A 27,802-nucleotide genomic window follows, 5' to 3' on the forward strand; every position below is an offset into this window, starting at 1 on the left:
GTTTGAGAAGTCAATATTCATACCACTGGGCTGCAAGCTGCCCAGGCGAAATATGAGGTGCTGTTCCTCCAATTTCCGGTGGGCCTCACTATGGCACTGGAGGAGGCCCATGACAGAAAGGTCAGACTGGGAATGGGAGGGGGAGTTGAAGTGCTCGGCCACCGGGAGATCAGTTTGGCCAATGCGGACCGAGCGCAGGTGTTGAGCGAAGCGATCGGCGAGCCTGCGCTTGGTTTCGCCGATGTAAATAAGTTGACATCTAGAGCAGCGGATGCAATAGATGAGGTTGGAGGAGGTGCAGGTGAACCTTTGTCTCACCTGTAAAGACTGTTTGGGTCCTTGGATGGAGTTCTCTGTGATCCGCAGGTAATGTTCAAACTGTTGACTCGTTCCATGCTTTGGATGTTGGCGACTGCCCATCAACAGAGGCTAACAGAGTGTGTCGTTCTGTTTAGTTTTTTTTTTTAAATTCAGACTGAGGAAGGGTCTCGACCCGAAACGCCACCCATTCCTTCTCTCCTGAGATGCTGCCTGACCCGCTGAGTTACTCCAGCATTTTGTGAAATAAATACCTTATGAAGAGGGGAGTTGTCCACTCCAAACTCTCCGGCCCCTCATTAATTACTACCCGTCACCCCGAAAATACCAGTCTATTCCCATTCTGTTTCCTATCAGTCAACCACGCCAACACTTTAACATAGAACATGGAACTGCACAGCACAGGAACAGGCCCTTCGGCCCACAAAGTCAATGCTCGACACGATACCAAGTTAAACTAACCTCCTCTGCCTGCACGTGATCCATATCTCTCCACTCCCTGTACATTCATGTGCCTATTTAAAAGCCTCTTAAATGCCACTATCGCATCTGCCTCTATCACCACCTGTGGCCATACGTTCAAGGCCCCCACCACTCTCTGTCTAAAAAAAAAAAACTTGCCCCACATATCCCCTTTAAATTTTGCCCCTCTCGCCTTAAAGCTGTGCCCTCTGAAAATTGACTTTTGACATTTATTTCTGCCCTGGGAAAAAGGTTCTGACTGTCTACCCTATCTATGCCCCTAATAGTTTTATATGCTGCTATCAGGTCTCCCCTCAATCTCTGGCATTCCACAGAAAACAATCCAAGTTTGCCCAACTCTCCCTCGAACCCAGGCAACATTCCGATAAGCTTATATCCGAAATACAACCATGCACTTTAACTTTGCCGATTGACTTTTTCTCATGGGACGTTATCAAAGGCTTTCGGTGAATTCACGCACACCACATCCACTGGTTCTCCCTTATTTTTTGAATTATTTTCCAAGGGCTTTATCATCTCGTTTGTAATAACCTCTCGGATGTTCCCCACCACTGAGGTTACGGGTAAATGGTCTTTTACAAATAATAGGACTGTTCGTGCCTCCCACAGTTTCTTAGGAACTACTCCATAATTTATAGAAACGTGGAAGGTGAAAAACAATGCATCCAATATTTCCATGACTATCGCCTTTAAGATAAGGCGCAAATAAGGCTGCGACTCGCCTTAGGCTCGGGCCGCTGCGGACCGTCCGGCGCGGCCTGCAACCACAACAACCTGACCGCGGGAGAGGACAGCAGGAGAAGGGAAAAGACATTGTGGCCTTCCATCACAGTGAGGAGAGGACTGGAGGAGACTCACTGTGATGGATGTTTTCTTGATGGATGTTTCTTTTGTGTGTTTTGGGGGTTGTGTAATTTTAATGCCTATTTTGATGCTTTTGTTGGACTGTGGGTGACTGAATTTCGTCCAATTTGGATGACAATAAAGCTATCTTGAATCTTGAAATTATCAGAATCATTATCAGAATTTTGGTTCTCAATGCCATTAATTCCTCCAGCATTCATTTCGTACCAAAACTATCTTTCTTTAGTTCCTTGTTTACCACGGGTGTCAGGGGTTATGGGGAGCAGGCAGGAGAATGGGGTTGAGAGAGGGAGATAGATCAGCCGCGATCGAATGGCGGAGTAAACTTGATGGGCCGAACGGCCTAATTCTGCTCCTATCACTTATCAACTTATGAACATAAAACAGCATGATGCTCATTTGCAGCAACATCTTCCCTACCTTTCGCATCCACCGTCTCTTTCATGACTATTTCCACTCTCTCGATGTGATGCTGGTTCCAGATAGGATCCAGGAAACGGTGGTTATCATTACGGAACGGCAAGATGTAGGCGATCGCCTGGAAAAAAAAGGGATACTGAATGAAAACCTCCCGGCATTGATATTTTTCCCATCAATTGCTTTACAGCAGCACCGATTTCTGCTCGATCTGGTGAATGGGGAACAACATCTGGTTTTCAATCATGATTTCACTGAAGTGTCACGGAATGATACATTAACATGAGATAGACACAAAATGCTGGAGTAACTCAGCAGGACAGGCAGCATCTCTGGAGAGATGTTTATCCGTGTCTACCTTCGGTTTAAACCCTGCATCTGCAGTTCCTCCCGATACATTAACATTGGCAGCAGTAATACAACCCAGAAGCAAATTAACTCGCTGCGTTACACAATACCCCTTGCATGCTGCCAAGGGTTGCACTTACACTGTGAAACCACAGTGCCACCTGACTGCAAGGCTGGCCTAATTGCAATATTGCAAAGCTCGGGGGAATTGCTCATGACTTTGCCAATATCTTTCCTTCAAAAAAAATATTATTACAAAAATGTAGTCAGTGCACCATTCTTCGTGGGAGCTTGGGTTATAAGGTATGGAAACAGCCTCTTCGGCCCATCCGCTCTGCTGCTGCCAATCTCCTATCCCCCCCACATCCGGACCAGACTCAGATCCTGGGGGGACAGGGCTTTCTCCATCGCTGCTCCCACCCTATGGAACTCACTACCTCAAACCGTCAGAGACTCCTCCACACTCACCACATTCAAAACATCACTGAAGCGGGCGGCACGGTAGCGCAGCGGTAGAGTTGCTGCTTTATAGCGAATGCAGCGCCGGAGACTCAGGTTCGATCCTGAGTACGGGTGCTGCACTGTAAGGAGTTTGTACGTTCTCCCCGTGACCTGCGTGGGTTTTCTCCGAGATCTTCGGTTTCCTCCCACACTCCAAAGACGTACAGGTATGTAGGTTAATTGGCTGGGTAAATGTAAAAATTGTCCCTAGTGGGTGTAGGATAGTGTTGGTGTACGGGGATCGCTGGGCGGCACGGACTTGGAGGGCCGAAAAGGCCTGTTTCCGGCTGTATATATATGATATGATATGATATGAAGTCTCACCTGTTCAGTACTGCCTTCAACCACTGAAGGTCACCTCACCTTCTGTCTCCTTTCTCTGTTCGTTTACTTATTTATCTATTTATTCACTTCCCTATGTTCTCTAAATCCCTGTAAAGCGTCTTTGAGTATATGAAAAGCGCTATATAAATGTAATGTATTATTATTATTATTATTATATCCATGCCGACTATCAAGTATGTACCTACACTAATCTCATTTATCAGCATTTGGTCCACACTACCTGGTCTCCGATCTCCTTGGAGATTCAAGTACTCATGTGGATGATTGTTGAACGTAGTACCCGTCTACACCACCTTCTCAGGCAATGAGTTCCAGCTTCCACCATCCTTCAAGTGAAAAGCATTTCTTCCTCAGATTCCCTATAAACCTCACCTTAAACCCGCGCCCTCTGGTCTGAGACACCTCTGGCATGGTGGTTACGTTTCTTACTATCTTCCCAAACTATGCATCTCGTACCTCAGTCTAATCCCCGCCTGAGCCTCCGCTACTCAATGGGAAACAAACAGAGCTAATCCAACCTCTCCTCATAATTAACACAGTCCATTCTTGGAGTCATAGAGTCATACAGCATGGAAACAGGCCCTTCGGTCCAACTTGCCCACGTTTGGCCCATATCCCTCTAAACCTTTCCTACCTGTGTGCCCTGTCCAAATGCCTTTTATCCTGGTCATCAGAAAATCTGTTTTTCTCTTAAAAAATAAAATTTGTCGGCAATTAAGGGCAGCACAGCAGCAGAATTGCTGCCTTACAGAGTCAGAGACCTGGGTTTGATCATGACTAGAGGTGCTGTCTGTACGGAGTTTGTACGTTCTCCCTGTGACCGCGTGGCAATACCACCAATGACCTGCCCGGCCCATCACGGGTACTGACCTCCCCACCGTCGAAGAGATCGACAGGAGGAGCGGCCTCAGAAAGGCAGCCAGACACCCACACTACCCTGGCCACACTCTCCTTTCACTGCTCCCAGAGGGGAGAAAGTATAGGAGTCTGAAAACCATCACCACCAGATTTGGGAATAGCTTTTTCCCCCGACACTGCACACTACACACGCTAACCTCAGCTATGAACTTCTATGGACTGTGCAGGAAGGTAACTGCAGATGCTGGTTTACATCGAAGATAGACACAAAATGCGGGACTATTCTCTGGACAATTGGACAGTTCTATTGACTGTTGTTGGTTGCGCTAAGGACCATGGGTTTTTCTTTTTGCATTAATATTGTGGTTAAAAATGTGTTGGATTTTTAATTTATTACACATTATCGGTGTGTATTGTATTCAAGGCCTGCTATGCTGCTGCAGGCAAGAATGTTATTGTTCTGTTGTTGGGACAGGTGACAATTAAACACTCTTGACTCTCAAAACTATCTCAAGCTGACAACAGCACATCACCACACTCAATGGACGCACGCCTTAATTAAACCAAAAGATCACAAGACCTTGAGAAAAAGGAACAGAATTAGCCTAATTCCACCGTTCGATCATGGCTGATCTACTTTTCCCTCTCAACCCCACTCTCCGGACTTCTGGTAATCTTTGACATCAGTCTTTCCCATCTCCCTGAAGCAATCATGCAAAGCTCCAGAAAAATACACCGATCCTGTCTGCCCGGTAGTTGATTCCTGGAACTACCAAGCTCCTCCTTGCCCTTTTGGAGAAGTCTAAATCCTGAGGCTGCAGCTCTGTGTAACAAATCTTGTGTGTTCCACGGCTTCAGAACGTGTAATTCCAATCCAATGGTCTCCTCGCTGCTAACCCTACCCTGGAGGAGGCCCATGACAGAAAGGTCAGACTGGAAGTGGGAGGGGAAGTTGAAGTGCTGAGCCACCGGGAGATCAGGTTGGTTAAGGCGGACTGAGCGAAGGTGTTGAGCGAAACGATCGCCGAGCCTGCATTTGGTCTCGCCGATGTAGAGAAGTTGACATCTGGAACAGCGGATACAATAGATGAGGTTGGAGGAGGTGCAGGTGAACCTCTGCCTCACCTGGAAAGATTTTGTCGCCTACTAGGGTATACATGATTACAATCACAGTGTACAGATATATGATGAATGGAGTAACATTTAGTGCAAGATAAAATCCAATAAAGTCCAATTAAAGATCGTACGAGGGTATCCAGTGAGGTAGATGGTAGGTCAGGACCTCTCTGTTGTTATTCCACTCCATACACACTAGGGGCAATTTACAGAGGACGATCAACCCACAAACCCGCAGGTCTTTGGGATGTGGTGGGAGACTGGAGCACCTGGAGGAAACCACACACCGGGTTACGGGGAAAACGTACAAACTGCACACACATACAGCACCTGAGGTCAGGATGGAACCCGGGTCTCTGGCGCTGCGAGGCAGCAGCTCTACCTGCCGCCCTGAAGAGTAGCCAGGTTATGAATTCAGTTGCTGTAATGAATGAAGATAGACACAAAATGCTGGAGTAACTCAGTGGGACAGGCAGCATCTTTGGAGAGAAGGAACGGGTGACTTCTGAAGAAGGGTCTCGGCCCAAAACGTCACACTCTCCTGCTATCTGAAGATGCTACCTGACCCGCCGAGTTACTCCAAAGGTTTTGCGTCTATCTTCGGTGTAAACCAGCACCTGCAGTTCCTTCCTTCGCAGTGAATGAGTGAGGCTGGCAGCTCGCTCACAATAGGCCGCACTCACCTGCTTGCCAAGGTAGTGGTCAATCCGATACATCTCCTCCTCACGGAGAAACCTCTGCAGCTCCTCAGCGAGCGTCTGGGCCGACTCCAGGTCGTGTCCGAAGGGCTTTTCCAGGACGACCCGCAGCCAGGCCCCTTCCCTGGGCCGGCAGGTGGCGTTGACCTTGGTCGCGATGTCGACGTAGGCGAAGGCGGGAACGCAGAGGTAAAACAGGCGGCCCTCTTCCTCCAGGCCCTCCTGGCCGAGCAGCTCCTCTATCCTCTTGTCGAGCTCGGCGTAGTCCTCCAGGGCGTCCATTTGGTGATAGCGGGACAGCTTGATGAACTGGTCCTTCAGCATGGCGCACTTGACGGAGGGCACGTTGGGCAGGCACGACAGGCCTTTGACTATCTCGTACATGGCCGGAGAGCCTTCAGCGGCAGCGAGGCGAGTGCCGCCGTAGAAGCTGAAGCTGTGCCGCCCAGCGTCCACCTGCTCCAGGTACGTCTGGAACAGACCTTGCCACAGGTACTTCTTGGCCAGGTCCCCCGTGGCCCCCACCAGGACGACGGAGATGTGGGTCTTGCATTCCGCGGTGAAAATGTGCAGCAGTCCTGCGAGGAGCAGCCCGTAGAGAACTGGTCTGGCGGTCATCGCTCTCCCCGAGATGCCCCCAGCTTCCTCCACGCACCTTCAAATACAAAAAGACACCCTAATTTGAGATTCCACGTGCATCGAAATTTCTCCACCATTCTCAGCATTGAATGGCAACCTGACCGCGGGAGAGGACGGCAGGAGAAGGGAAAAGACATTGTGGCCTTCCATCACAGTGAGGAGAGGACTGGAGGAGACTCACTGTGATGTATGTTTCTTTGATGGATGTTTCTTTTTTTGTGTGTTTTTGGGGTTGTGTAATTTTAATGCCTATTTAATGCTTTTATTGTTGGACTGTGGGTGACTGAATTTCGTCCAATATTGGATGACAAATAAAGCTATCTTGAATCTTGAATCTTGAAAGATCTGCGTTTCCATTGAGCCTTTGGGCTTCCATTCCATAATGTTTAGTTTAGTGTATTATTGTTACGTGTACCAAAGTTCAATGAACAGCTCTTTTGTTGCATGCGATACAGTCAGCGAAAATACACTGCATGATTACAGCATACATGATTATTCTTAAGGCAGAGATTAGTAATGGTGTCAGGGTGTTATGGGGAGAGGGCAGGAGAATGGGGTTGAGAGGGAAAGACCAGACCAGCCATGATTGAATGGCGGAGTAGACGTGATGGGCTCCACGGCCTAATTCTGCTCCTAGAACTTATGAACAATCAGGCCGTCCACAGTATTCAGACACAGGATAAAGGGTGGAACGGTTAGTGCAAGATAAAGTCCAGTGACGTCCGATAAAAGATAGTCCGAGGGTCTCCGTTGATATAGAGGGTGGGTCAGGACAGATCCCTAGTTGGTGATAGGATGGTTTAATTGCCTTATGCAGCTGGGAAGAAACTGCCCCTGAATCTGCAGGTGTGCGTTTACACACTTCTGTGCCTCTTGCCCGATGGAAGAGGAGGGAAGAGGGAGTGAGACTTGCCATTAATTTTGCTGGTGGCCTTCACGTCAAGCTTATTGTCCAGTCACAAGTGTGGTGAGATTATTAAGGGGTTGGACACGTTAGAGGCAGGAAACATGTCCCCAATGTTGGGGGAGTCCAGAACCAGGGGCCACAGTTTAAGAATAAGGGGTAGGCCATTTAGAACTGAGATGAGGAAAAGCTTTTTCAGTCAGAGAGTTGTGAATCTGTGGAACTCTCTGCCTCAGAAGGCAGTGGAGGCCAATTCTCTGAATGCATTCAAGAGAGAGCTGGATAGAGCTCTTAAGGATAGCGGAGTCAGGGGGTATGGGGAGAAGGCAGGAACGGGGTACTGATTGAGAATGATCAGCCATGATCACATTGAATGGCGGTGCTGGCTCAAAGGGCCGAATGGCCTCCTCCTGCACCTATTGTCTATTGTCTATTGGGACAGGTACTTACTTATAGCAGCTGCATCGCAGGCACATCGTCCCAGATACATGGACACACAATGCTGGAATCACTCAGTGGGACAGGCAGCAGCTCTGGAGAGAAGGAATGGGTGACGTTTCGGGTCGAGGTCAGGGGAGTGGGCAGGACAGAGATAGAATGCAGTCGGAGACAGTAAGACTGGTGGGAGACCTGGGAAGGGGGAGGGGATGGAGAGAGAGGGCAAGCAAGGGCTATTTGAAGATATAGAAGTCAATGTTCATATCGCTGGGGTGTAAGCTACCCAAACGAAATAGGAGGTGCTGTTCCTCCAATTTGTGCTGGGCCTCACTCTGACAATGGAGGAGGCCCAGGCCAGAAAGGTCAGATTGGGAATGGGAGGGGGAGTTAAAGTGCTGAGCAACCGGGAGATCAGGTAGGTTAAGGTGGACTGAGAGGAGGTGTTCAGCGAAACGATCGTCGAGCCTGTGCTTGGTCTCGCCGATATACAGGAGTTAACACCTGGAACAACGGATCCAGTAGATGAGGTTGGAGGAGGTGCAAGTGAACCTCTACCTCACCTGAAAAGACTGTCGGGGTCCTTGGATGGAATCGAGGGGGGGAGGTAAAGGGACAGGTGTTGCATCTCCTGCGGTTGCAGGGGAAAGAACCCGGGGAGGGGGTGGATGGGAAGGGACGAGTGGACCAGGGAATCGCGGAGGGAACGGTCTCTGCGGAAAGCAGAAAGGGGTGGAGATGGGAAGATGTGGCCAGTGGTGGGATCCCGTTGGAAGGTTTACCCGAGTCTCAGATATGTTTTGCATATATCACTCACAAAAATATAGAGTTACAGATGCAGCATGGAAAGGTGCCCTTCGGCCCACCAAGTGATGCCCACCATCCATCACCCATTAGTTCTAGTTCTATGCTATCCCACTTTCGCATCCACTCCCTACACACGCGGGGGCAATTCTACAGAGGGCCAATTAACCTACAAACCCACATGTCTTTGGGATGTGGGAGGAAACTGGAGCGCCTGGAGGAAACCCACACGGTCACAGGGAGAACGTGAAAACTCCACATGGACAGCGGTCCCCAGTGGAGGCCTCTCTATAAGAGGGTCCTCCCGCTTTACATCGTGGACCTGGGGTGGAGAGTGTTGCATTATGCTGTGGCCTGTAACAGGTACTTGAGCCGGTTCACGGTCTCGTCTGCCGCCTGTCACTTCTGCGGCGAGGAGGAGACCGTGTACCATTTGTATACAGAGTGCGTGAGGTTACAGCCCCTGTTCCAGTATCTGAAGGGGCTGCTCCTTAAGTTCTGGCTCCATTTTAGCCCTACGCTTTTAATTTTTGGGCACCCGGTACAGAGGGGGGAGGGTCAGGAGGGAGGAGGGGGTCTCCCTGTCGGTCTGCTCCTGGGCCTGGCCAAGATGGCCATCCGCGGGTCCAGGCAGCGGGTAGTCGATGGCCTCACAGAGGTCGGCTGCCTACCCCTGTTCCGGGGTTACGTCCGTGCCCGCGTGTCCCTGGAGAGGGAACACGCACACGCGGTGTCCACAGGGACTCTGGAGGCCTTCCGGGAACGCTGGTCGCCGCGGGGAGGTCGAATGTATTGTTGACAGAGATGGCGGGATTTTAACGTGATAATTGTTTCTTTTGTAAACTGCCGATACAGGCGGCTTTTGTTTGATCACATTTTGCTTAGTATGTTTGTATGTTTTTCTTTGGAATAAAACTTTTATATTAATTTAAAAAAAAGAAGGTCAGGATCGAACCCGGGCCTTTTGCGCTGAGAAGCAGCAGCTGTGCCACTCTTCAATTTCTTAAAAGAATACTGTGCAAGATAACGGGACATTACTGTAGAACGTATGAAGAAGGGTCTCGACCCGAAACGTCACCCTCTCTCCTGAGATGCTGCCTGACCTGCTGAATTACTTCAGCATTTTGTGAAATAAATACCTTCGTTCTGTGCATGATAACGGGACATTACGGTAAAACGCATACTTGCCCCATCTACCACGTGCACCTGCAAATTGTACAGTGGCCCATTAACCTACAAGCCGCACATCTCAGGGATGTGGCATGAAACCAAAGGACCGCATGGTCGTAGGGAGAGCGTGCAAATTCCACACAAACAGCACCGGAGATCAGTATCAAACCGGGATCTGTGGTGCCGTGAGGCATTGGGGCACGATTAGAACAAGGATGATTAGGAAGGATTGGATTCGGAACATAGAACAGCGCAGCACAGAAACAGGCCTTGCAGCCCACAATGACTGTGCCAAACACCATGCCAAGTTAAATTAATCTAAATCTGGCGGCATGTGAACCATATCCATCCACTCTTTGCACTCTTAGATGCCACCATTGCATCCGTCCCCACCACCAACCCCGACATCGCGTTTCAGGCACCAAACACCGCCTGTGGGAAAAAAAACTCAGCAGAACATGTAGGGAGGGAGTGAATAAAAAAGAAAACTAATCATCAAAAGTGGCTAGTTGGCTGGAAACCCTCTCTTGATGTATTAAAACACAAAATGCTGGAGTAACTCAGCAGGTCAGGCAGCATCTCAGGAGAGAAGGAATGGGTGGCGTTTCGGGTCGAGAAACACATGTACTTATGTTGCATTTATCAACAGTGCATTATTGAAGCTTGGTGCAGCCAACGCCAAGGCTCTGTGGGGGAGCACCAGGGTCTTTCCACTGCTGGACATTGAGGGGCTCAACCGATGGGGACCCCCCTCAAACAAAGGAAGAGATATCATCCCATGGGCCCACATCAGTGGCAGTCGTGTTTTGTTTAAAAATAAGTGCAAACATTACCGAGCATGGCACTAATCAACACTGAGAACGTATGAAGAGTATTTTTTGCACGGTTATTGTTTGGTATATATTTTTTATTTTTAAGAAAATAAATCTATTCCTGCCAGTGTAAGATGCAAGGGTCCTTGTCATGGTTTATCCCCGACAGCTCTGGAACGAGGGAGTCTGATTTACGGGCTGTTCCCAGGGACACATTTGGAGACAATAGACAATAGGTGCAGGAGTAGGCCATTCGGCCCTTCAATGTGATCATGGCTGATCATTCTCAATCAGTACCCCGTTCCTGCCTTCTCCCCATACCCCCTGACTCCGCTATCCTTAATAGCTCTATCTAGCTCTCTCTTGAATGCATTCAGAGAATTGGCCTCCACTGCCTTCGGAGGCAGAAAATTCCACAGATTCACAACTCTCTGACTGAAAACGTTTTTCCTCACCTCCGTTCTAAATGGCCTACCACTTATTCTTAAACTGTGGCCCCTGGTTCTGGACTCCCCCAACAATGGGAACATGTTTCCTGCCTCTAACGTGTCCAACCCCATAATAATCTTATACGTTTCGATAAGATCTCCTCTCATCCTTCTAAATTCCAGTGTATAACTCGGCCAGGTGACTCGGTGGAAGATGCTCTTTGGTCTGCCTGAACTTTGTTGGTCCCCCAGCGGAGCGAGGTGCCCGTCAGGGTATGATGCCGACTGGCCCGCTGCAGACTGCGGGAGTACGTGCTGAGGAACGCACTGAAGCTCGGTGCAGCCAACGCCAAGGCTCTGTGGGGGAGGACCACAGTCTAGGGTCCTTCCACTGCTGGACATTGGGGGGGGGGGGGGGGGGGGGGGGCAGAGTCCGGTGCAGACACCCCTCAAACAAGGGAAGGGACATCACCCCAGGGGCCACATGAGTGGCAAGGGTGTTTTCTCTATAGATCTGAACACTACTGAGTAGGACACTGATGAATGTAGACACTGGGAATGCGTGAAGAGTTCACACTGTTTTTGTTTTATTTCTTCTTTTTTTTTAATTAAAAAATGACATCCTCCTTAAGCAAGAAGCAACAGAAAACTGATGGAAGATTTGGCACACTGCTCAAGATAAGGATAAATTCAGCCGGCATAGTTGCAAGGAAAGGTGATATATTAATCTCCCAGGCCCCAGGCATATGTTGTGATTAAATTATGAAGGTGAACCCTTAATGAAGGATTTAAAAAATATATACATGAAAGAATAGGGGTAGCTTAGTGGCATAGCTGGTAGAGCTGCTGCCTCACAGCGCCAGAGACTCAGGTTCGATGTTGCCCTTGGGTGCTGCCGGTGTGGAGTTTGCATGTTCTGCTTGTGATCGTGTGGGTTTCCTCCGGGTGCTCCGGTTTCCTCCCACCTCCAAAAGATGTGCGGGTTTGTAGGCTAATTAGCCTCTGAGTTAATTGCCCCCTGGTATGTAGGGAGTGGATGGGAAAGTGGGATAACCTGGAACTGGTGTGAACAGGTGATCGATGGAATCGGTGGGCCGAAGGATCTTTTACCATGCTCTATCCTTCAATCAGTTAATTCTAACAATAGTTCGGCAAAGCAGATTTTATCTGGTTAAAGAATGAAAAATACTCTTTCTGGAGCAAAATGTCATCTGTCCATTTCTCCACAGATGCTGCCTGACCCGCTGAGTTACTCCAGCACTTTGCGTTTTGCTCAAGATCCCAGCATCTATGTCTGCTGCAAAAGACAACTGCTTGGTTTGGACATGAGAAAGAAGGGAAGCAAAATTTAGGAAGCATCAAGGTTGATACGTGGGGATCCAGAGAGCGGGTAGAGTGGTCAATGTGGGGAGCCAGCCCACAGTTTATGTAAGAAAATAACTGCAGATGCGGGTACAAATCGAAGGTATTTATTCACAAAATGCTGGTGTAACTCAGCAGGTCAGGCAGCATCTCAGGAGAGAAAGAATGGGCGACATTTCGGGTCGAGACCCTTCTTCAGACTGATGTCAGGGGGGCGGGACAAAGGAATGATATAGGTGGAGACAGGAAGATAGTGGGAGATCTGGGAAGGGGAGGGGAAGAGAGGGACAGAGGAGCTATCTAACGTTGGAGAAGTCGATGTTCATACCACTGGGCTGCAAGCTGCCCAGGCGAAATATGAGGTGCTGTTCCTCCAATTTCCGGTGGGCCTCACGATGGCACTGGAGGAGGCCCATGACAGAAAGGTCAGTCTGGGAATGGGAGGGGGAGTTGAAGTGCTCAGCCACCGGGAGATCAGATTGGTTAACGTGGACCGAGCGCAGGTGTTGAGCGAAGCGACCGCCGAACCCACAGTTTAGATCATTAGCTGGTGTGAGCTGCACCAGAACATGTCTCTGTGAACAGGCAATGTGACAGCTCCACCTGCAGGTGGGAGGGTGTTTCAGTCCAAGAGCCGACATCCCAAGGTGCTCACAATCCCTCACCTGCCTTTTCCATTCTTTTTATCCACCCAATCCTGGTTTTTTTCTACTTCTCTCTGCCCCCTTTGGGTTGGAGTGCGTGTGCGTGTGTGTGTGTGTTCCCTCTCTTACTGTGTTGTTACTCGAACACAACAGCACAAGAACGTTCCATTCGGCCCATCATACCAGTCACGATACCACTTTTAAAACTAATCTCCGCCTGCACGTGATCCACACCTCTCCTTAAATATTCGCAATGATCCACCCTCCACATCCAAAGATTTAACCCCCCCTCCCCTCCCATGAATACATGTATCTACACAGCTTAGTTTAAAATGTACGTGATATTTCTGCAAATTCGGATAATCCAGCACACATGGGGTTTTCAGATTTTTGAGGTCTTTTGAACGTCGCTCTAATTAATGCCACAGTACACTTTTCGTTCTTTTTTTTCTTTGATATTATTCAAAATTGCAATAAAATTCCCACGAAACCCACGAATATCCGGAGAATGCAGGGAAAGATGTCTTTGAGGGAGGTGCCGAACCACTGGGTTTTTGCCAAATAGCTGGATTAATTAGAGCTTTTACTGTAGTCAGCTTTACACGGCATCTCACTGGTACATGTGACAATAATAAACGAAACTGAATGCATGATCCCCCCAATTCAGTGTATGTAGTCCCCATATAGCAAAAGGGAATCCAATTCTGGTAAAGTTATTCTTGGGTGTTAACTGTAGATCAATCTTGCCTTTGTGTCAAAGGATGCGAGTTCAACTCTTAGAACGTATAGTACACTGATCAGTTACAGAACAAATCAGGCCCTTCAGCCCACAATGTCTGTGCCCAACATGATGACTATCCAAACTTCAAATAACCCCTGCAATCCCCCTCCCCCTACCCTGGTATTCCTACTAGTTCCACTGTTCGCATCCCCATATCCCTTCGTTATTATTTCCCCAGCCAACAATGGGCCATTATGGGTTCCACCCTTCCTTCGTCATCTGTTTCCGGCCCCGATTTGTTCAAGCTTTTCAATAGACAATAGGTGCAGGAGTAGGCCATTCGGCCCTTCAAGCCAGCACCGCCATTCAATGTGATCATGGCTGATCATTCTCAATCAGTACCCTGTTCCTGCCTTCTCCCCATTCCCCCTGACTCCGCTATCCTTAAGAGCTCTATCTAGCTCTCTCTTGAATGCATTCAGAGAATTGGCCTCCACTGCCTTCTGAGGCAGTGAATTCCACAGATTTATAACTCTCAGACTGAAAGTTTTTCCTCATCTCCGTTCTAAATGGCCTACCCCTTATTCTTAAACTGTGACGCCTGGTTCTGGACTCCCCCAAAATTGGGAACATATTTCCTGCCTCTAACGTGTCCAACCCCTTAATAATCTTATATGTTTCGATAAGATCCCCTCTCATGCTTCTAAATTCCAGTGTATACAAGCGAATTGGCCTCCACTGCCTTCTGAGGCAGTGAATTCCACAGATAGCCTTTCAACATATAACAGTCCCGCCATTCCGGCAATTAACCTAGTAAACCTACGCTGCACGCCCTCAATAGCAAGAATATCCTTCCTCAAATTTGGAGACCAAAACTGCACACAGTACTCCAGGTGCGGTCTCACTGGGGCTCTGTACAACTGCAGAAGGACCTCTTTGCTCCTATACTCAACTCCTCTTGTTATGAAGGCCAACATTCCATTGGCTTTCTTCACTGCCTGCTGTACCTGCACGCTTCCTTTCAGTGACTGATACACTAGGGCACCCAGATCTCGTTGTACGTCCCCTTTTCCTAACTTGACACCATTCAGATAATAATCTGCCTTCCTATTCTTACCACCAAAGTGGCACAAAGGTAGAGCTGATGCCTCACGGCTCCATGGACCCAGGTTCGATCCTGACCTCGGTGTGGAGTTTGCATGTTCTCCCTGTGACCGCATGCAGTTCCTTCTTACACATTGCTTTAAAAATACGTGTTATCCCAGGCCATTGTTTATCCCTAAACGAACATCATTAAAACACCCTATTTGAGCGTAAATCACACAAGGGGGCATTTGGGGTACCTATTGACTTCCACTTTCTTATCGTATAACAGCGACGACAGCCCAAAGGTGAGGGCTGAGTTATAAGGCTCCTTGGGGCCTATCATGGCCGTAAACACAAATCCAATGTTACCTATACAACACATTGGGCAGTAGAGTTCTACTTTTGTGTATCTGCTTGGGTTTGATGCTGGAGGGCTTGGGGCTGCCAGCCAGAAGGTTTACAGACGTTCATCAGCTTACGCTGGGGTCCCGTTCCGAGAAACCCATCGCAAACCGAAAGTGTTGTAAGTCGAAATGCATTTAATACACGCGATCACGTGGCCAGAAGTGGGCGGCGGCTCGCTACGGGTCACTGCCGTTTGCTCCACCGCAAAGTCGAAACATCGCAGGTCGAAGCATCGTAAGCCGCGGAGCACCTGTACTGCTGCTGCCTCAGTGGTAGACCAATTCTAAACCAGTACGGTGGCACAGCGGTAGAGCTGTTGCCTTGCAGCGCCAGAGACCCCGGTTCGGTCCTGAAGAAGGGTGCTTGTCCGTACCCTTCCCCACTTGGCCCATTGTTGGCTGGGGAAGGGAGTTTGTACGTTCTCCCCGTGACCTGCGTGGATTTTCTCCGAGATCTTCGGTTTCCTCCCACACTCCAGAGACGTGCAGGTTTGTAGGTTAATTGGGTTGGTATAAATGTAAATTGTCCCTTGTGTGTGTGGACTCGGTGGGCCGAAGGGCCAGTTTCCGCGTTGTATTTCGAAACAGAACTAAACAATCAATAAATTGATGAGTAAATGGGCAGATGCAAAATGCTGGAGTAACTCAGCGGGTCAGGCAGCATCTCGGGAGAGAAAGAATGGGTGACGTTTCGGGTCGAGACCCTTCTTCAGACTAAGTCTGAGTCTGAAGAAGGCTCTCGACCTGAAACATCACACATTCTTTCTCTCCCGAGATGCTGCCTGACCCGCTGAGTTACTCCAGCATTTTGTATCTACCTTTGATTTAAACCAGCATCTGCAGTTTTTTTCCTACAAATGGAGATGGGAAGTAACGATGGATTCCTTCTCTCCTAACATCACCCTCCAAAGCATTTCTTTAGACTTTAGACTTTAATCATACAGCATGGAAATAGAGCCTTTGGCCCACTGAGTACATGCCGACCAGTGATCAACCTATACATTCGTTCTATCCTACACATACTAAGGACAATTTTACAGAAGCCAGTTAACCTACTAACCTGTACATCTTTGGAGTGTGGGAGGAAACCGGAGCACCCAGAGAAGCCTCATGTGGTCACAGGGAGAACGTACAATCTCCGTACAGGCAACAGGATCGAACCCGGGTCTCTGGCACTGTTAGACAGCAACTCTACTGCTGCGTCACTGCGCCGTTCTCTCTTGTACAATCTGTGAAACCAACCTGCCCAACTCAGCATCAGTACCAGCACCGAAGATAGACACAATGTGCTGGAGGAACTCACCGGGTCAGGCAGCAACTCTGGTAATATGGAATAGGTGACGTTTTGAATCGAGACCCTTCTTCAGACGGGGAGTCAGGGGTGAGGGAAACTAGAGGTATGAAAAGGTACACAGAAAAAAAAATGAATGAAAGACATGAAAAGAACAAATCAAAGCCTGCAATAATGCTCAAGGAAAGGTGGAGCCCACAATGGTGCATTGTGGGCTGTGAGGAAGGTGATAACGAGTTTTGCAGACAATGAAGCAAAGCAGGATGGCAGCGAAACTAGCAGGTCCTCCACTAGGGTGGGGGAGAGACGGAGAGAGAGGGAACGCAAGTGTTACTTGAAATGAGAGAAATCAATAGGGCGGCACGGTAGCGCAGCGGTAGAGTTGCTGCTTTACAGCGAATGCAGCGCCGGAGACTCAGGTTCGATCCTGACTACGGGTGCTGCACTGTAAGGAGTTTGTACGTTCTCCCCGTGACCTGCGTGGGTTTTCTCCGAGATCTTCGGTTTCCTCCCACACTCCAAAGACGTACAGGTATGTAGGTTAATTGGCTGGGTAGATGTAAAAAATTGTCCCTAGTGGGTGTAGGATAGTGTTAATGTACGGGGATCACTGGGCGGCACGGACTTGGAGGGCCGAAAAGGCCTGTTTCCGGCTGTATATATATGATATGATGATATGATAATATTCATACCTCTGAGTTATCAGCTGCTGAGGTGAACCCACAACTGTCTGCACTTCAGTAAGGGCTCCTCGACACTGGGGGACTGGCACAGCAAACTCATCCCCTGTACAGTGAAAACATTATAATGGTAATGTGGTGGAAGTATTTTAAATCCGAGTGTGGCACAGTGACACTCAAACCCAACAGTGTGACTCAAGCAGACGAAGGCTGCAACAAACACAACAAAACAGATGCAATAGTGATGTTTCAGAGGCTTTTACACAGGCCTCTCTTCGCAGAGTGTGGTTTCGCAAAGAGATTCTGGAGAAGGTTGCCAGCGTCCTTGTCACGGTTTATTCCGACAGCTCCGTGACAGACGACTCTCTGATTTACGGGCTGTTCCCAGGGACAAATTCGGAGACGGACGTCGAGTGCTGCTGGAAGATCATCAACTCGGTGGAAGACGCTCTCTCTGGTCTGCCCGAACTTTGTTGGTCTCCCAGCAGAGCGAGATGCCCATCGGGGAATGTTGCCCACTGGCCCGCTCCAGACTGCGGGAGTACGTGCTGAGGGATGCACTGAAGCTCGGTGCAGCCAACGCCAAGGCTCTGTGGGGGAGGACCACAGTCTAGGGTCCTTCCACTGCTGGTCCTTGGGGGGGAAGAGTCTGCCCCTCATATAAGGGAAGGGATTTCACACCAGGGGGCCACATGAGTGGCAAGGGTGTGGGGGAAAAATTGTATGATTTGTGTAAACACTATTGAATGTATCTTTAGCCTCCGAGAAAGTCGGAAGAATTTTTTTGCACAGTTCCTGTATTGTACATATTTTTTACTTGAATAAAGTTTATTTAGATTTTTTTTTTTTAAAGGCACTGAACAGTCTATCAACCACAATGGAGGCCTTCGGACTATCTTTGATCGGACTTTATTGGACTTTATCTTGCACTAAACGTTATTCCCTTTAGTTTAGTGGTACAGCGCAGAAGCAGGCCCTTTCGGCCCACGCTGACCATTAACACTATCCTATAAGAAGATAACTGCAGATGCTGGTACAAATCGAAGGTATTTATTCACAAAATGCTGGAGTAACTCAGCAGGTCAGGCAGCATCTCGTGAGAAGGAATGGGTGACGTTTCGGGTCGAGACCCTTCTTCAGACTGAAGAAGACTTAACACTATCCTATCCCCGCACACTAACACTATCCTATACCCACTAGGGACAATTTTTTAACCTACATACCTGTACGTCTTTGGAGTGTGGGAGGAAACCGAAGATCTTGGAGAAAAACCCACGCAGGTAACGGGGAGAACATACAAACTCCCTACCGACAGCGGCCGTAGTCGGGATCGAACCGGGGTCTCCGGCGCTGCATTTGGTGTAAAGCAGCAACTCTACCGCTGCGCCACCGTGCCGCCCTTTGTCATGTATCTGCACACTGTGGACGGCTCGATTGTACTCATCTATTGTCTTTGCGCTGACGGGTTAGTAGGGAACAAAGGCTTTTCACTGTACCTCGGCACACGTGACAATATACTAAACTCAAGCAGGAAATTGTGGGATAGGGATCATGTGGAGGTGACTTTGATTTGGCATCATGACTGGCACAGACGTCCTTGAGTGGAGGTCGTGTTCAAATCATTTGTCCCAGAATCAGCCGGATAATCAGCCGAACATAGAAAGGCAAAGGAGCACTGATGCAAATTCTTCCACACATCCTGGTGTCAGATCCGTCCTCAGGATTACACGTGAATTCTCAAGTTACGCATATTAATTAACCAAAATCAAGAACTGATTAAATAAACTCGTGCACAAAAAACAAGTTCCTGGAGGAGCTCAGCAGGCCAGGCAGCATCTGTGGAGGGAATGGACTGAAGGGTCTCGGACTGAAGGGTCTCGACCCGAAACGTCACCTCTCCATGTTCTGCAGCGATGCTGCCTGACCCACTGAGTTACCCCTCCAGAGCGTTGTGTCCTTCTGTGTATTAACCAGCATCTGCAGCTCTTTGTTTCTACATACTGACAGACAACGTAGTCAGGATCGAACCTGAGTCTCCGGCGCTGCATTCGCTGTAAGGCAGCAACTCTACCGCTGCGCCACCGTGCCGCACAATTGTTATTAGACACAAAAGGGAATAGGTGACGTTTCGGGTCGAGACCCTTCTTCAGACTGAATTCTATGTCTGAAGAAGGGTCTCGACCCGAAATGTCACCCATCATGATCTCCGGAGATGCTGCCTGTCCCGCTGAGTTACTCCACCATTTTGTGTCTACCGCGGGTGTAAACCAGCATCTGCGGCTCCTTCCTGTACTGCGGTTGTTATTGATCCAGGCTGCCCTGACCTTGGTTTCTTTATCATGCTAAATGGGCTGAAGGAGTCTCAGGCTTCAGATCGGATTCTAAGTGGTGCTGGTGTCTCGTTTTCAAGAGGATGGAATAACAACAAAATGGATCGAGTATCCGGGTGTAACCCTGGCTCCTTCTGGAGGATAGTTGAAAGGGTTTATCATTGAGGTTAGAAAACCAGTTTCTGACGGCAGTGATGAAATCCAAGCAGACGAAGCACCTGCGAAACCCTCCCTGGTTTACGCCCCACCCTCATTCCCATTCACACCGAGCCTCGAAAACGCAGAAGCTTCTATCATGGGCCAACAGCAAGTGTTCCACTGACCCTCTCCCACACCTTCACCACACTGCACCATTACCAAAGGACACATGGACCTCAAACCTCGAGATACCCCCGTCACCCTCTGCCTAGCCCTCTACAAGAGGACAGTGAGCTGCACGGAACAACTGGCCAGGCGAGTCCCTACTACCTGGAAGTTTAGTTTAGAGATACAGCGCGGAAACAGGCCCTTTCGGCCCACTGGGTCCGCGCCGACCAGCGATCTCCGCACATTAACACTGTCCCACACCCGCCAGGGACAATTTTTACATTTACCAAGCCAATGAACCCACACACCTGTACGTCCTTGGAGGGCAAGGATCTCGGAGAAAACCCACACAGGTCACGGGGAGAACGTGCAAACTCCGTACAGACAGCACCCGTAGTCGGTATCGAACCCAGGTCTCCGGCGCTGCATTCGCTGTAAGGCAGCAACTCTATCGCTGTGCCACCGTGCCACCCTTAGTAGTTGGCACAGCAAAGATCCACACGTGAAAGGCCCTGTGGGCATTTAACGGTAGATATTTAAAGGTTGTTGCTGCTGGAGTACGAGGTTGGGGTGGTCTAATCTATGGGAGCATTGACCTTGGACAGGGATGCTGGTTCAACGTGGACATGAGGAGGAACTTGTATTAAGGAGATGGTTTAGGTTTACTATTGTCACGGTGGTGCAGCGGTAGAGTTGCTGCCTTACAGTGCCCGAGACCCGGGTTCCATCCTGACAACGGGTTCAATCCTGAAAACGGGTGCTGCCTGTACGGAGTGTGCACGTTCTCCCTGTGACCGCGTGGGCTATATCTGGGTGCTCTTGTTTCCTCCCACACTTCAAGACGTACAGGTTTGTATCGAAATTGGCTTCGGTAAAAATTGTAAATTGTCCCTCGTGTGTAGGATAGCGCTAGGGTACAGGGGTGGGCCGAAGGGCCTGTTTCACGCTGTATCTCTAAAGTCAAAAGTGTACCGAGGCACAGTGAAAAACTTTGTTTCGCATGCTCTTGAAACCAATCAGATGATAACAAACATAAATACAATCACGTCAAACTCAATAGGTAGATCACAGGGAAAGACGCAGAGGGCAGAACACAGTTCTCAGCATTGTAGCGCACCGGTTCACAGACAAAGTCCAATGTCCGCAGTGGGGTAGAGGTAAATCTGACCGAACGCTTGCTTATGGAAGGACCGTTCAGAAGACATAGAAACATAGGAACATAGAAAATAGGTGCTGGAGTAGGCCATTCGGCCCTTCGAGCCTGCAGCGCCATTCAATATGATCATGGCTGATCATCCAGCTCAGTAACCTGTACCTGCCTTCTCTTCATACCCCATGATCCCTTTAGCCACAAGTGCCACATCTAACTCCCTCCTAAATATAGCCAATGAACTGGCCTCAACTACCTTCTGTGGCAGAGAATTCCACAGACTCACCACTCTCTGTGTGAAGAAATGTTTTCTCATCTCGGTCCTAAAAGACTTCCCCCTTATCCTTAAGCTGTGACCCCTGGTTCTGGACTTCCCCAACATCGGGAACAATCTTCCCGCATCTAGCCTCTCCAACCCCTTAAGAATTTTATATGTTTCTATATGATCACCCCTCAGTCTTCTAAATTCCAGCGAGTATAAGCCTAGTCTATCCAGTCTTTCTTCATATGAAAGTCCTGCCATCCCAGGGATCAATCTGGTGAACCTTCTCTGTACTCCCTCTAAGGCTAGAATGTCTTTCCTCAGATTAGGAGACCAAAACTGTACACAATACTCCAGGTGCGGTCTCACCAAGGCCTTGTACAACTGCAGCAGAACCTCCCTGCTCCTATACTCAAATCCTCTTGCTATGAATGCTAACATACCATTCGCTTTCTTCACTGCCTGCTGCACCTGCACGCTTGCTTTCAATGACTGGTGCACCATGACACCCAGGTCACGTTGCATCTCCCCTTTTCCTAATTGGCCACCATTCAGGTAATACTCTGCTTTCCTGTTCTTGCCGCCAAAGTGGATAACCTCACATTATATTGCATCTGCCATGCATTTGCCCACTCGCCTAATCTATCCAAGTCACTCTGCAGCCTCCTAACATCCTCCTCACAGCTAACACTGCCACCCAGCTTCGTGTAATCCGCAAACTTAGAGATGTTGCATTCAATTCCCTCGACCAAATCATGAATATATATTGTAAATAACTGGGGTCCCAGCGCTGAGCCTTGCGGTACCAGATAACAGAAGGGAAGAAGAAGCTGTTCCTGAGTCTGGTGATCCACACTTTCAAGCTCCTGAACCTTCTTTACTTTAGTTTAGATATACAGCGTGGAAACAGGCCCTTCGGCCCACCGTGTCCGCACCGACCAGCGATCCCCGCACATTGACACTATCCTACACACACTAGGGACAATTTTACATTTATACCAAGCCAATTAACCTACAAACCCGTACGTCTTCGGAGTGTGGGAGGAAACCGAAGATGTCGGAGAAAACACACGCGGTCACGGGGAGAACATGCAAACTCCGTACAGATAGCGTCCGCAGTCGGGATTGAACCTGGGTCTCAGGCACACTGTAAGGCAGCAACTTTATCGCTGTGCCCTTCTGCCTGATGGGAGAGGGCGGGGAGGAGGAATGACCAGGTGGGGCTTGAATCTCCATCCCACACTGCGCTGGAGGCAGTGGCAAAGCTGAGGCATTTTGGACAATTGGCAGGAAGAGTGTACAGACCAAAGGTCAGGTCTTCCATGGTGAAGTGAGGTGAATAGGGCAACTCATGCCCAGCTTGAGATCAGCCAGAAACCAGCTTCAACGACATAAACTGCTGCCAGGTTTTGTCAGTGGGAGACAGAATGCAGGCAAGGAGCGTACTCCTACACAATCCGCAAGGCCTATCGCGTGAGAAATGGGGGCAAGTCTGGTGCCTTGAAAAAGAGCTTCACTGTGTTTTGTGCGTCTGACACTAAAGCACCATTAAACACCCCTGAACATTGAAATCTCACACCTCCCAAAATCTGTTCAAGTCTCACCTTCAATTTTATTTTACCCCATTTCTTTGGAAAGAGTTCTCCAGTCTTTCCAGGTGAAGTAAAGCTAAATAAATGCAACAACATTGCCAAATTGCAGGAACAATGTGCACTGAAAATTGATACAAATTAAATATATTTTATAAAGTTTCTAATGTCCTGACTGTCCCATTGAAAGGATTATTTTATATCATCCAGGGAGGTGTTATAAGTAGAACTGAGAAATAAGAGTAACTCAGCGAGACAGGCAGGATCTCTGGAGAGAAAGAATGGGTGACATTTCAGGTCTCTTCGAGACCCTTCTTCAGGTCTCGACCCAAAATGTCACCTGTTCCTTCTATCCAGTGATGCTGCCTGTCCCGCTGAGTTACTCCAGTATTTTGTGTCTATCATCGGTGTAAGCCAGCATCTGCAGTTGCTTCCTACACAATAAGAAGAGGATGATCACTGTGATGGAATTGTACAAGAAAATAACTGCAGATGCTGGTACAAATCGAAGGTATTTATTCACAAAATGCTGGAGTAACTCAGCAGGTCAGGCAGCATCTCAGGAGAGAAGGAATGGGTGACGTTTCGGGTCGAGACCCTTCTTCAGACTGAAGAAGACTTAACACTATCCTATCCCCGCACACTAACACTATCCTATACCCACTAGGGACAATTTTTTAACCTACATACCTGTAGGTCTTTGGAGTGTGGGAGGAAACCGAAGATCTTGGAGAAAAACCCACGCAGGTAACGGGGAGAACGTACAAACTCCCTACAGACAGCGCCCGTAGTCGGGATCGAACCGGGGTCTCCGGCGCTGCATTCGGTGTAAAGCAGCAACTCTACCGCTGCGCCACCGTGCCGCCCTTTGTCATGTATCTGCAGGAATGGGTGACGTTTCGGGTCGAGACCCTTCTTCAGACTGATGTCAGGGGGGCGGGACAAAGGAAGGATATAGGTGGAGACAGGAAGATTGAGGGAGATCTGGGAAGGAGGAGGGGAAGAGAGGGACAGAGGAACGTTCTAAAGTTGGAGAAGTCGATGTTCATACCACTGGGCTGCAAGCTGCCCAGGCGAAATATGAGGCGCTGTTCCTCCAATTTCCGGTGGGCCTCACTATGGCACTGGAGGAGGCCCATGACAGAAAGATCAGACTGGGAGTGGGAGGGGGAGTTAAAGTGCTCAGCCACCGGGAGATCAGTTTGGTCAATGCGGTCCGAGCGCAGGTGTTGAGCGAAGCGATCGCCGAGCCTGCTGTTGGTTTCGCCGATGTAAAGAAGTTGACATCTAGAACAGCGGATGTAATAGATGAGTTTGGAGTAGATGCAGGTGAACCTTTCGGTCGGCCCCCCCTTTTGTACGTGGGCATTAGAGATTTGGGTTTGTTATTGTCACGTGTACTGAGGTGCAGTGAAAAGCTTTGTTTTGCATGCTATACAATCAGGTCATACTCAAGTACACTAGATAGAGCGAAAGGGAAGACACAGAGTGCAGAGTTCTCAGCATGATAGCCCATCAGTTCTGTAGGTAAAGCCTAATCTCCTCAATGGGGTAGAGGTGAATTACAGACAGAGAAATTGAGAATGTGGAACAAGGTGGAAGAGACAAGCTGGGAGAAAATGTAGTCAGGACGTGGGAGAAGATGTAGTCAAGATCCATTCCCGCCACAGATGCTGCCTGACCCTTCATTGTGTTTTATTCAAGTATCCAGCATCTGCAGTTGCTTTTGTCTCCATCGCCCACTAATTTTTTTTACACTAAACCTATTTTATTCTCCTTCCCTCCACCACTGCCTGCACACACACACACACGTTGGTCTATCTTTGGGACGTGAGAGGAAATCGGAGGGGCCGGAGAGAGAGAGTAACAAACTCCACACACACACACACACATGTTATGTACACACAGACACACACATACATGTAATGTACACACAGCGTCCGAGGTCAGGATCGAACCCGAGTCTCCAAGGCAGCACCGTGCAAGCAGCAGCAGCAGCAACGAACAATGGTGGAAAATCATTGCAAAAAAAAACGCCAAACAGATGCATTTTGTGTGTGTGTGGAGACAAAGAAAGACACAGTTGGCACATTTGTGGGCGGTTTTGGTTGAGAGGCACCGCCCGCAATGTAAATACTACCCGGCTCCGGGTTTCGGACGTCCCAGGAGACTCAGGTCGGGGACAAACTGTTTCCAGCCCCTCGTATTATGAACCCCCCGTGGAAGCCACCACTGTCCTTCAGGGAAAGAGAGCGGTCTGCAGTCAAGGACAGAGCTACTGTACTGTAGCCGGGCTCTGGGGAGAAGGTGGCTACAGCGGGCGCGTCAGCTGATACATTCGCAGTTGATACATTGCAGCGGATACAATGTATCTCGTTACACGTGGACTCCTCTCCTCTCTCCTCTCCACCCTCTCCTCCCCTCCACCCTCTCCTCTCCTCCCCTCCACCCTCTCCTCCCCTCCACCCTCTCCTCCCCCTCCCCTCCACCCTCTCCTCCCCCTCCCCTCCACCCTCTCCTCCACCCTCTCCTCCCCCTCCCCTCCACCCTCTCCTCCCCCTCCCCTCCACCCTCTCCTCCCCCTCCCCTCCACCCTCTCCTCCCCCTCCCCTCCACCCTCTCCTCCCCCTCCCCTCCACCCTCTCCTCCACCCTCTCCTCCCCCTCCCCTCCACCCTCTCCTCCCCCTCCCCTCCACCCTCTCCTCTCCTCCCCTCCACCCTCTCCTCTCCTCCCCTCCACCCGCCTGCACCATGTACACAAGCCAACCCCTACCCCTACCCCACCCACTGAAACACAACTGAAACGCTCACCAACCTGCCAAGCTTCAACACAAACACTTCCGCGATCAGCCTTCGCCGGCAGAGACTAAATGTCGAGACGAGCATCATCTGACCACTGCTTCCGGAGAAGGTTAGAGCCTGCCTCCTGCCTCCTGCCTCCTGCCTCCTGCCTCCTGCCTCCTGCCTCCTGCCTCCTGCCTCCTGCCTCCTGCCTCCTGCCTCCTGCCTCCTGCCTCCTGCCTCCTGCCTCCTGCCTCCTCTCTCACTCACTCACTCACTCAGGGCTTGACACTGTTTATGTATGTGCTGTTATGTTTGTGTCTTAGTACCCGCACTGATGTGCAGCACTTTGGTCAACGTGGGTTGTTTTTAAATGTGCTATACAAATAAACTTGACTTGACTTGACACACTGAGCTGGCGTTTTTCTGTTCACCCAGATTTCTTGCAGAGGCTACCACGCTGCTTTTGTGGGCCGGCCAATGATTTCGTGATGATTTGGCCGTGTTAAGATTGAAATGAAGAATAAATTGCGTGTGGTGATTCTTTTGAATTCTCTGCCCCAAAGATGTGCTCGGCAGAGTGGTGCAAGTGACAGAGTTGCAGCCTCACAGCGCCCGGGACCCAGGTTCGATCCTGATCCTGACCCTGTCCCTGGCTGCTGTCAGTGTGGAGTTTGCACGTTCTCCCTGTGACCGTGTGGGTTTGCTGCGGGTTTGTGGGTTAATTGGCCCTCGGTAAATTGTCCCTGGTGTGCAGGGAGCAGGTGAGAAAGTGGGATAACAGGGAACTAGTATGAGCAGGTGATGGTTGGTCGGCGTGGACTCAGTGGGCTGAAGGTCCTGTTTCCATGCTGTGTGCCTTCAACTAAAAAACTAAGTGTGGAGGCTCAGTCACTGATTATATTTAAAACTAAAGATGATGGACTGCGTGATATTAGAAATTAAAATCTAGAATGTGGTGCGTCTAATTGAGCCACCGCCTCTCAGTGTCACACAGCGTGGAAACTGCAGGCCCTTCGGCCCAACGCCCACGCCCACCAACATGTACCATCTTCACTAGTCCCACCTGCCTGCGTTTGGATCATATCTCTTTCAACCTATCCTGTCCATGTACCTGTCCAAATGTTTTTTTTGTGTGATAGATTTTTTAGATTTTAGAGATACAGCGCAGAAACAGGCCCTTTGGCCCACCGAGTCCGTGCCGCCCAGCGATCCCCGCACATTAACATTATCCTACACACACTAGGGACAATTTTTTACATTTACCCAGTCAATTAACCCACATACCTGTACATCTTTGGAGTGTGGGAGGAAACCGAAGATCTCGGAGAAAACCCACGCAGGTCATCCAATAGACAATAGACAATAGGTGCAGGAGGAGGCCATTCGGCCCTTCGTGCCAGCACCGCCATTCAATGTGATCATGGCTGATCATTCTCAATCAGTACCCCGTTCCTGCCTTCTCCCCATACCCCCTGACTCCGCTATCCTTAAGAGCTCTATCCAGCTCTCCCTTGTGCAACAAAAAAGCTCTCAGCTCCAGGAAGCTTGGTCGGTTCCTGATCTCGGATGCTGTCTGTGTTGAGTTTGCACGTTCTCCCTGTGACTGTGTGGGTTTCCTCTGGGCGTTCTGGTTTCCTCCCACCTGGCAAAGTTGGCCAAAGTGAATTGGCTGATGTAAATTGCCACTGGAATGTAGCCGATCGGTGCAATCTGGGGACATTAATGGGGGATAATGGGGAGAATAAAGAGGGATTCGTGTAGCATTAGTATAAATGAGTGGCGGACAGTCAGCCCAGACTCAATGAGCACACGAAGAGCCTGTTCGTTCATCCCTTGACCCAAGATGAGGAAAATTACACTGAGATGGAAAATCATATGTGTGATTCTGAGAAAATTCTTAAAGTGATCCGGTAAAGTTAATACTCTTAGAATAAACAGTATTTCTGGAAAAACTGTGAGAAAACAATGACTTAGAAGAAATGTAGAAATATTGAACTGCAGATAAGTTTAGTTTATTGTCACGTATACCAAGGTACAGTGAAAATAATTTGT

General features: G+C 49.2%; 1 protein-coding gene across 3 annotated transcripts in view; it reads right to left on the bottom strand.

Annotated features, from left to right (window-relative positions):
* Positions 1 to 25,818, bottom strand: part of h6pd (hexose-6-phosphate dehydrogenase (glucose 1-dehydrogenase)) — a 48,636-nt gene extending 22,818 nt beyond the window's left edge. The window contains exons 1-5 of one of the 3 annotated variants that reach the window (XM_078425065.1): positions 25,782 to 25,809; positions 17,341 to 17,434; positions 16,661 to 16,748; positions 5,934 to 6,603; positions 2,086 to 2,203 (exon numbers count right to left, since the gene is read on the bottom strand). In XM_078425065.1, coding sequence (XP_078281191.1) covers positions 2,086 to 2,203; positions 5,934 to 6,566 — 751 coding nt within the window. In that variant the 5' untranslated portion in view covers positions 6,567 to 6,603; positions 16,661 to 16,748; positions 17,341 to 17,434; positions 25,782 to 25,809. Of the gene's footprint in view, positions 1 to 2,085; positions 2,204 to 5,933; positions 6,604 to 16,660; positions 16,749 to 17,340; positions 17,435 to 25,781 lie in introns of all 3 variants that reach the window. The other 2 variants (XM_078425064.1, XM_078425066.1) reach the window with 2 other exon arrangements.
* Between the last annotated feature and the right edge of the window lie 1,984 nt (positions 25,819 to 27,802).

The sequence above is a fragment of the Rhinoraja longicauda genome, chromosome 30 (assembly GCF_053455715.1).
Source record: "Rhinoraja longicauda isolate Sanriku21f chromosome 30, sRhiLon1.1, whole genome shotgun sequence".
In the NCBI taxonomy this organism is placed as follows: domain Eukaryota; kingdom Metazoa; phylum Chordata; class Chondrichthyes; order Rajiformes; family Arhynchobatidae; genus Rhinoraja; species Rhinoraja longicauda.